Source organism: Corythoichthys intestinalis, chromosome 2 (genome assembly GCF_030265065.1).
Source record: "Corythoichthys intestinalis isolate RoL2023-P3 chromosome 2, ASM3026506v1, whole genome shotgun sequence".
Taxonomy (NCBI): domain Eukaryota; kingdom Metazoa; phylum Chordata; class Actinopteri; order Syngnathiformes; family Syngnathidae; genus Corythoichthys; species Corythoichthys intestinalis.
Window position 1 is genome coordinate 52,188,821 of NC_080396.1, and position 10,962 is coordinate 52,199,782.

Genomic DNA, 10,962 nt, shown 5'->3' on the forward strand with positions numbered 1-10,962 from the left:
TTCGTCTGGTTGTTTACTGCTTGTCACTTATCTGCGAAGAACAAAATGTCACCCAAAAATTGAATAAAACCATACTGATTTTTGCTTTGTTTTTGCAAACGTTTTAGCAATATAGATTTCGTATATTGTCATTTTTAGATATGCATTACTTTATATTAAAAATAATAATAATAATAACGAGGAACACGAGATGTCTACTAATGATAATGATGTTGCTTATAAAACATTTTTATTTAAGACGTAAAGCTAGGCAGGGATTTCTCAAATGAGATCATTTTAATGTATAATTCCGACTGATGATTAAAGCCGTAGGCTCCGCCCCCGCACGGAGTACATATTATGACGGGATCACGTGGTTTGTGGGAATTGAACACAGTGAAGAGAAAGGAAATGGCGATGCTAGGAGGTTTTAGTGCTACACAGCACAAAAAAAACGTCTCCGACACGAACGGCGATGTATCAGAATTTCTCTGCCCTGTTTGTCTCGAGATATTTGACAGTCCAGTCACAACACAGTGCGGCCACACGTAAGTAATATTCGTACCCTCTGACAGCTATTCTCATTGACACCTTCTCCCATCAGCAACGCGTCGTCTATGGAAATAATTTGGGAAGAGAATGGTTGTTTAATCAACTCATTAACTCGATCTGGCCTTACATCATGTGAAACATTTTGTTTTTGAAGGCCTCCTAGCACAATGCAGCTGACTGTGATGTGCGTGACCGTGTAAACGTTTTTTCTTCCTTCCTCGGTCTTTGAACCTCCGTCTACGGGAGTAAACATGAAGGAAATAACTACTTCCACTATGTCGTTCTTGTTTTATTGGCACAATAGGTTGAACACATCGACTTTTTTGATTATTCTTCGTCTTTTTTGCCTACTTGGTTATTTAGCAAAACGCTAGTTTTCCCCACAAGTCTTGGTTTTGTTTACATCAAAGACCGTAGATGGATGGGAGTTGTAGTCCTTTACTTCGCCTTGTTTATCACACAAACCATGATTAAAGACTTCAAGTCCTTGTCGTCCAAATAATGTCATTGTTAGTGCTGTACATTACTGCAGTTGTACTTTTAATGTCACATTACCAAACGAAAACTATGTGTTAGTGTTGACTACATAAGAATATAAGACCACATTTTCTCCTCCCGAAATTGTAACATAAAATTGTAAAGAAAAAGGAGCAATAGAAAGAATCAAGTTAATAATCAAATCTTTGGCTGAACTTACCTCCAATGGCTGTTGATGTTAGATTCATGGGACATATTTCCATATCATTTCTTTTCCGATCGGTATAGGCCTTACAATTGGGGATATTGGCTCATTTCATAAAACGTATATTTCAAACATGAAAGGAATTTTCAAAGCAGTCAATGCAGGGTACTGAATTGTAACTTAAGGTCACTCCTCATTAGACAGTGATTATGTATGAAACTCCTTTTTTGTCCCGCTTGCTAATCATCTCCATCGCTTCCAACCTTTAGGTTCTGCCAGACTTGTTTGCAGAAATGTTTGCGTCCACAGAAACCCGCGTGTGCTGTGTGCCGAGCTGCGCTAGGCCATTGCACAAAAGCTGTAGAGCTTGAGGCCCTCATCCAATCATCTGTAGCGGCGTGCAAAGGGTGTGGCGCTCAGGTGTGTTTTGATTAAATTTCTTGACTTCAAGCTTTAAATATGGTCTTGCTGGTATGTTGCATACGGAATCGAAAAATATCTATCAACAAACTGAAAAAGAGTTGGATTTCCTTGGGGGTTGGGGAGGGTGATAGTATGTTATTCAAATAAGTAGGGGTTGGTGTTACTTTTAATCCTTATACAGGGTGTGTTCCTAATTTATTGTCTTATTTTTCAGGTTGGTCTTTCTCAGATGAGAACTCACACAGGAGCTTGTCCAAAATACCAGGAGTACATTGAGGAAGGAGTTAGGACCACTGCTCAAAGCCAGCCTGCTATCATCAGGTCAAGAAATAACATTAAACTGTGTAAAAATACTACTTCTGTATTTAATTTTGTCCTACTGTAAAATGTAGTCAATTGATATCACAGGTAGGATTAGCTATAGTCCAGCAGGAATATGAGATTTAAACCTCCACATGGAAATTAGAAGTTAAACACCGGTTTCAGGTCATCAGGATAAGTGTTTGACACAAATAAAGGTACGGTAAAACCTATATGAACAGGAAATTATAACTGTATCAGGCACCATGTCAATGATGACAGGGTCAGTGATACGGTCTATTTCCTGGCAACAAAGCGAAAATCCATACAATGCAATTTACAGTGTTGCCTGTAGATACAAGTGTAATTCTCTATTGAACACGCCTGTAACTCTTAACATTTTTATCCCTGTAGTTATCTTTTGCCCATTAAAATAAATGGCAATGCTTCCTGTTTTCAAAGCAACCTATAGAACAAGGTGTTCTACGCCTAAGTATATACTATACTACAAATCGATCGAATGAAAAATACAAGTTTGATCCTGCCTTCTGGCAATTTTTTTTAGGAAGGGTTGACCAAAATGCCAACATTTCTTTTGGAGCATGGGCTGATCGCTTATCTAAAATGGTGTAAGGCTGATGGTTCTATGGCTGTAAGATAATTCCCAAACTTTATAGTAGCAGTAGAGCACATTTTGTCACATTATTTACTTCAACTTTACAAACGGAATGCTGCTGCTGCAGCTGCTGCTGCTGCTGCTGCTGCTTCTGCTTCTGGTGTCCACGTATCGGCCACCTGGGGGCAGTATAATGACATCAAGAAGCTGCGCATGGATGTCTGCACATTAATACGCAGTAATTATAGTTCTTCAAACTGGATTAAACTATAGTCTTTGAATATTTTTCTATTATAATACTGTGTGTGTTGTTTCTCACTTTATTTTCAAATATACTTGGCTTAAAGGGTTATCAAATTGACACCAATCCTACTGGTAGCCTGTCTATGGGTTTTTAAATTAGGATCCTAATATAATCTTGTTTTTGGTGTTTTTTGAATTATGTTTTCACTTTAAGATAGTGGAATTTAAGACAAATGCACAATGTATAGTCTAATGTTTTGCTCAGTTTATTGTTTAGTTTGGAAGTAGATTTCGAAACAACATTAAAAACCGCTTCAGTCATTGTTTTTGAAGAACTCTGGGGTGGGGTGGGGGGGTCATGCGTGGTGTGAGGTTAATTGAGGCCTCTGCCACCAAACAGTTTTATCACTTTTTTTCTCTAGGAAGTCATAGCAAAGAAATCTTAATGACAGCTCGCATCAAAAAACATAATCCCAAATTGGCTCACTCTTATCTCAAGGTACCACTGTGATTCAATCTGCTATCATTTTATACTTCTTAGAAACAGCAGTGAGGTTAAAAGAAAATCAAGCAGTATGGCTGTTTTCAATTGTGTCTCCACAGTCCGGTGCCAAATCGTTATACTTTTACCTGCCCTTACTGCAACTGCCAGAATCTTGATCAAGACGGCCTGGTTGAGCACTGCACTACCCAGCATGCCCGCGATTCACGCCAAGTGGTGAGAAGTCCTCTTCCGGCTGCTGTATTACCTGCACTTCATGCACAGAATGAAGAATGAAAATTCCTTTCTTGTCTGTAGGTTTGCCCCATTTGTGCTTCGATGCCTTGGGGGGATCCAAACTACAGGAGTACTGACTTCTTCCAGCATCTGAAGATTCGACACACGTTTTCATATGATACTTTTGTTGTGAGTTCACACTCTTCCCATCATGGGAATGATTGCTTCTAAAGTTGCACCGATACCGATACCAGTATCGGCAGGGGGCGCCGATCCGGCCCGAATTGGTGGTATCGGTATCGACGAGTACCAACATTTAGGGTGCCGATTCCATCTACTGGCATCACTTGAACGCAAATATACTGTCCTCCCCACGTGAGCTAACTTCCCAAATCATTAAATCTGTATGTCATTGTCTCGAAATTACCAAACGAAATTAACACCTTCGTTTTCAATATTACGGATGTACACTACAACGCATGTCCGCGATGTCACGCTGCTCATTTAACATGGTATTCACAAACGATTAGCATGGGTAAGCTAACGCTTGCTGTTGTAGCGCCGATGGGATCAGAAAGGTTAAGACCGTGGGAGACTAAGCAAACTCATGGTTTCATGATGAACAATGAGTGGCAAATTAAGAGTGCCGTACTTCAAACTCGTCCTGTTTATGAAAGTCGATTGTAATATGCTGGTGTGGTGCAGTAATGAGCAGAAGTGACTTCTGTGGCCAGAAAACACTCAAGCGGCGCAGCGCACACACTAGATATCATCAAATAGCAACCTAGATGTCCTATGTTAGATCCCATGCCAACTCTTGCGCGCACACACTAGATATCATCAAATAGCAACCTAGATGTACTTCATTAGATCCCATGCCATTAGCTGCGTGAGCCCAGAGCGACGGGTAGTCCATATACTACATTGATTAAATAGAAACCGCCATGACTAAATGGAAGTTAAGCAGGCCAAATCAATCCATACCAGTGACTATATTTAATTCTGCAAATACTGTTAATTCAGTACATGTTACAGATGGACTCGGACCACAAATAGGATGTTTTGCCTATATGGTAAATATAGCTGCTAAGAGAGCTGCAGTAATCAACAGTGTGACCCACTTTACAAACAGTAAAAATTGTTCTCAGCACTTATATACAAATTTTTTCTTCAGATCAATAAGAAGTAAGCACATAAATATTATGCACTAAAATGCTTGTTTATATGATGGCACTGTTATTTTTGCTTATTAGCACAAAAAAAAAAAAAAAAAAAAAAATTAAAGCATTAAATGTATTGTATCGAAAATCGTACTGACCCGTGACTTAACTGTATCATTGCATCCCTTATACGCACATATATGTATATATATATATATATATATAAATATATATATATATATACACATATGTATTTTTTTTTTTGCAAACAGTGGTATCGGAATGGTATCGGTATTGGCCGATACCGCACAGCCAGGTATCGGTATCGGGCCCAAAAAATGGTATCGGTGCAACACTAATTGCTTCATCTCCAATGTAATTAATATGCTTCATCATATTTTGCACAGGATTACTCCACTGATGAGCACACGATGATACAGGAGGCTTTACAGCGCTCCCTTCTGGACAACTGAAGTGTGAAAAACACTCCTAAGGAGGAAACGGAGGATCGAGATGTGATTTTTTTTTTTTTTTTTTTTTTTTTTTTTTTAAAGAAGGCAGAACAGCACGCTTGTATTGTCATTTGTTAGTCATAATATTGGTGGATGACTAATGAGTTTCAGAAGAGATTGTACCCTTGAATATAGAGGTTTGATATGGTAGGAATAAACCATGCACCACAGTGGAGCATATTGTCAGATTTATAGGTGTTTGTTTTATTGTCTCAAATACTCCTCTCCATTGCAACCTGTTTAATATTTACTCATCACTAAATCAATTCATTAGTTGATAGCAAAGTGATGAAACGGTCTTTTTTCAGTCTTACAGTTCAGTAACACCATCACGAACCTGACTGAACGGAAGATTAATGTTAATATTTTATGGGAATCCCACACTGAGCGTGGTTCACAGGGTAGAGGGAGGGTGTTGTCCCATTTATTTATACGTTTTGTCCTACTACCCTGGCGTATAATGTGTTCATTTTACAGATTTTTTTTAACACATCTGTGTATAATCTGTGTTCCAGAAAGGAAAAATGTGTGGGTCAAACCCAATTTTTTCCCCCTCAAATTTATAGTTCTTTTCTTATGTATCTGTTGTCTATGTGCCTGATGGTAGATCTTTCTTATCCCCCAGTTTCTCAAATCATAGGGCTAATGGTTCATGGAACAAATAATGCAAGTGTGCTGTACTGCAGCCACCTCAGTGATTTTTATGTGGCTAATCTTTTTGCATGTATTTTGACCACTGGAGGGCAGTAGCATCCTAGCCTTCCTCTGGCAGCCGCTTTGGACAGTTGATACTGTACTACTGTACATACATGTGCTCTACTGTACTGCTGCTCTTCAAATTATTTGAAGTAGTATGACTACAATTTACGTACATGAGCAGTTCTCGGTCATAGTCAAGCAGAATAACAACCGCCCCACTTGTAAACGATTCACAGGAGATCAAATGTATCTTATATTTAGTTTTGTATGTCATGTTCCCCATCTAGTTGCTCCGGATGCACTTCATCACTGTTGACTGTTGAAAATTTGAAGACAAGCAGACAGTTTAAAGGCCAGTCTCATTGCTTCCTTAAAACGGCAGCAGATTGTTACACAGCTATTTCACATAATGGCAATAGTGTGTTTGTGTTCACTGTCATTGTGTTTTTCTTTGCCAAACACCAGTGTTTTACATTGACATGTACTATGAACAAAGACGTTATACTTATGCTGCACAATAAACCCAGATGGAGTAGCTGTGGAGCTTCAGTCATTTAATGACTTGAATAGTCTTTGGTGCCGCTCTCCATTTAAATGTGTAACAATTTGTATCGCATCTTTTAACCCTTTCAATATACCAATCACAGCACTACATGTATGACCACTATTACAATGTAATGATTTCCATAAACTTGTCTTTACAAGGGTAATGAAGATAAGGTTGGACTGAAAGTAGCAGATATTAATAATGCACATAGTGTTGTCGAAATTAACCAAATAGGGGATCTTAGTATGATGCACCTTCACAAAATACTAGCACAATAGGAATTGTCTTTGAAAAGGCACAATATTGATCTGGATCGTGTGTTAAATAAAACTTAGGTATTTATGAAAATACTCTTACCTACAGCTTTCTCTCATTCTTACGATATGAGCTTTCATTTCGTGGAGGTGCTGGAGCCTGTTTCAGCTGAACATGGGCTGTATGCAGGGTCCAACCTGAACTGGTTGCCATGCAGCCAATCACAAGCCTGATTTTAGTGGGCAGTGACCATACGTGGAGTTTAAGTGGGGGCTGAGGGGGCCAGCCTCCCCTTGGTGGCTGAAATGTGTCATTGCATGTAATTGACTTTCCTATATATGATTTTAAAATTAAGAGTTTTCCGGTAAAATGTTGTCTATAAAAATTGTAAAGCAATAAACGAACAAAAATAGATGAAATGAACAACAAAAATATTTCTATAATGGGTCAAAATTATTTTTCGAACAGAACATGTGACTAGTACCTTAGTCATTTGCTTTGCTTAGCCAAAACCACCTGAGTACTAAAGAGTTAAGATAGATACATATAGATATATATAGATATATAATCTTTTCAAACCTAAGCCTTCAAAAGCGACAATAACGACTGAGCAAGAACCAAGCATTGAAAATGTGGACCACGAAAATCCAGAGAGCACCGGCAAAATGGTGAGCGGAGTTCCAATTTGCCCCACTAGGGACGCTAATTGTAAAACAGAGCCACCAGCTTTGTCTTGCCATTTTAGTTACCCCCCGTCAAAAATTGTATCCCCTGGCCGCGGGAGCGCACACACACACATTGGTTATGAGTTATGTCAACTTAAACGATTGAAGCCAGAAAAGAACCACAGTTATATATTTTGGACATCGACGTTTATTAAACTGGAGAAACTTGATACAGGACTTGAATTAGAGTAATAACAGTTATAAGTCATCCTATGAGTAAAACAGTAAAACATCGCCTTTTTTACATTCAGTACGCATGTTACATTATACGACAGATAAAAATACGTTGTTGTTTTTTTTTTTATGGATGGGCCATGTTTTAAAACTTCATACATCACCAAAACATGGAAATCATGTAAATCAGTACAGCGCAGTGGCTCCGCCCAGGGGATACAATTTTTGACAGGGGTAACTACATTGGCAAGACACCGGCGGGCGTACCATATTCAATGGATGACGATCTTGGCGAAAAGTATAGCTGTCCCAAGCAGCCTGATTTAGAATTCCCATTAAAAATACTGGGAATTGGGAAATAAAAAAAACAGTCATTTTCAACTTATTATTATATACTGTATGTTGAAGATAACTTCAAGTTGTATTTAATGTTTTAAGCTCAAATGTGAGCACCACCAGCAGCACAGACAAAATTAAGCCGAGAAGAGAATTCCTCTCAAACGTGTGCATGTTGCAGTCCATTGGCTTGATTGCAACTGTTGTTCGATATTTCATGTCATCGGTACTTGCTGGAGGTGTTGGTATGTTAAAGACAAAGTTCATTATCCATCTTTATGGCACATAATGTATGTTATACACTAAGTGTATGTTCCACAACTTCCAGCAAATATTGATGACATGAAAGTTCGAATAACAGACGCAATCAATGCCGTGGAACCCGACATTAGGGAGGAATTCTCATGTCAACGTGATGTTGTCCGTGCTGCTGGTAATGGCCATATTTGAATACTCTGAAAACCTGAAATTGAACTTCAAAGTTACTTCCAACATCTGTCCAAGGTAGATTTTCATGTTTTTCATTTTTGACATGCCGTTGTAATTTTGGCACAGTCTTTTTGAATCACACTGTATATACACAAAAGGTTGGAATCATTCACAAAAACAACATTTATTTAAACATGGTAGTGTCTCATCATATGAAAATACACATTATTACACATACAAATATTGAAAAACTAAGTAAAAAAAAATATATAGAAATAATAAATCGTAAAACGGTACATTACAACATTACTCCTCAAAATCGTTTTCACCAAAGTCATCATCCCATCCGAGTGTCTTCTGTTTCTTTGGAAACATTCTCGCATGCTTGGCACCGACATAAATCAGTACAAGAAAGTTTTGCAGACATACAAGAACATCTCCCTGTGTCACATTTGATCGTTTACTCTCCTGTGTTGGTACAGAGCATCAGTTGTTGGTGGAATTGAGGGTTCTGGCAAGGCTGACGAGGCCACACAGAAAGATCTGTATCTGGCATCATTTAAATTTTTGGCAGATGACTGGCCATATAGGTGGCACACATATTTACACAACTTGTTAAAAGTTTGTAAGACAAGTTTAAAACTGCTGCCCAGCTTTGCAAACCCAGTCAGGTATTCTTTTTCATGACATGCAACAGAAAATGTTTTTTTTTTGCCTTTGCCATGAAAGGCACTAGCAGAGTCACAACCTGTGAATGTATGGATGCCAATGAGTGCTGAACACACACTAGTGCCAAGAGCTTCGGAGACATTAGAGATGTCAGTCCTCGTTCAGTTGCCTACTCCTGTGAAAAAATACAATCTACACTGTAAATCTTTCTGAAGACTTACAGAAATCACTGCCACGTCAGTATCAGGACTTTTTATGACAACAGCTTGATGTTCTTGAGCCAAAAGGTTTATTTAACAAGTCAACCATACCAGGTACTGTATGTAATAAAAAGTTCCACTGGATTCACTTTCTATACACTGTCCATAAATTTTAAAACAAAGTGGTATCGATATCTGGGTCAAAAAAATGGTATTGGTAGATCACTAGTTTAAATAAGAATTTTGTGAGAATAAGTAAATAACAATTAATTTGGTAGTATATCCTTCTTGTTTATAAGAACCATGAGAGGGAAACATATTTTGGTTTCCTGTATTCTGAAGCATCAAGACCCTCTTGATTCTTCACTATGTCCACAAATTGAAGCTTGTACATTCGCAGCACTTCCTTGTCAACTATAATATTTTGACAGTTGACCGCCACACAGAAGTTGCAGCTGTCAGTAAAGGATGTTTCCGTTCTGAAAAACAAGCACACACACATAAACCATGTTTGAACTGTTTCATCCATATCATATTTACATAATCATCCAATCAAAATTATCTAAGCTTGTCTATTTTGCCAATTTTTCCTGAAAAATGACTGGAATGCGTGAGTAGATTTTTTTTTTTTTGGTACTGATTAGCAACGTATGTACAGTATATTATAAAGCAGAGTTCATGTACATCCATTTGAGTGGAATGAACCAACACAATTTCGCTCAGCCAATACAGCCTAATATACTGTAAAGCTGGCTAAACTGGAAGTTATGTTGTTGCAAGGTTTAATATACCTATTCCTGTTCATATGCCCCTTTTGATCCATGAGCACTTGCCCCTCCATTGGTCTCTGCACGGCCCTGCAGTACAAGACAAATAAAAGCCTGCATGGAGTTTGTTAAAAACACCCCAAGGACTCCATGATTGTGAGAAATAAGATTATCTTGTCAGATGAGAACAAGAAATAACATTTTGGCCCTAATTCTATGCAATGTGTGAGGCGAAAACCAGGCAGTACTCATCACCTGTCCAATACAGTCCTAACAGTAAACCATAGTCTTGGCAGTATCATAATCAGCAGGATGACTAGTTGGAATCGAAAGAAAGATGAATGAAGCCAAGTAAAGGGAAATCCTGTACGAAAGCCTTCTCCAGATTGCTCAGGACCAGAGACTGGACCGGTGATTCACCTTGCAAAATGGTGAACCTAAGCACACGGCTCAAGTAACAAACGAGTGGCTTCAGAACAACTCAATGTTGTTCAACACTCAACAGTTTTTGAATGGCTCAGCCTGAGCCCTGACATAAACTTATTTGAGCATCTCTGCAGCGACCTGAAAATGACCGTTGACAAACATTTCTTATTCAACCTAACAGAATTAGAGAGGATCTACAAGGAGGAATGGCAGAAGGTCCGTAAATCCACATGTCGAAAAACTTGTTGTATCATTCCTGGAAAGACTCATGAGTGTATTACCTCAAAAGACTGCTTCAGCTACTACTAAATACTAAATTACTACTGAATATTTATGGCTGTGTCATATTTCAATTTTTCTTTCAAATAAATCTTCAACGATGTCAATTTTTTTTGTTTTTCTGTGAATATGGGTAACCTTGTATACATTAATGAAGAATAAATTAACAAATATTTATATAACTACATTTTTAAAGGGTCTGAACTCTGAATAATTTCCGTACCCCTGGTATCTGCCACACTTTGACCAAAACATTTGAGCACCTTAACTT

The 10,962-nt window shown here is 38.2% G+C and overlaps 1 protein-coding gene across 1 annotated transcript; it reads left to right on the forward strand.

Moving 5' to 3' along the window:
- The first annotated feature begins 352 nt into the window (after nt 1–352).
- Nucleotides 353–6,419, forward strand: rnf114 (ring finger protein 114). Its single transcript, XM_057827124.1, has 6 exons — nt 353–527; nt 1,483–1,633; nt 1,851–1,957; nt 3,399–3,513; nt 3,595–3,702; nt 5,081–6,419. Exons 1-6 carry the CDS (start codon nt 391–393, stop codon nt 5,144–5,146), a joined length of 684 nt encoding a protein of 227 aa, XP_057683107.1. The 5' UTR covers nt 353–390; the 3' UTR covers nt 5,147–6,419.
- Nucleotides 6,420–10,962: the final 4,543 nt, after the last annotated feature.

Bases quoted from the DNA above. Each gene is read 5' to 3' on its own strand.
- rnf114 (XM_057827124.1), top strand. From the start codon at position 391: ATGGCGATGCTAGGAGGTTTTAGTGCTACACAGCACAAAAAAAACGTC. The intron at 528-1,482 runs GTAAGTAATATT...TCCAACCTTTAG, and splicing joins ACAACACAGTGCGGCCACAC to GTTCTGCCAGACTTGTTTGC. The intron at 3,703-5,080 runs GTGAGTTCACAC...TATTTTGCACAG, and splicing joins TTTCATATGATACTTTTGTT to GATTACTCCACTGATGAGCA.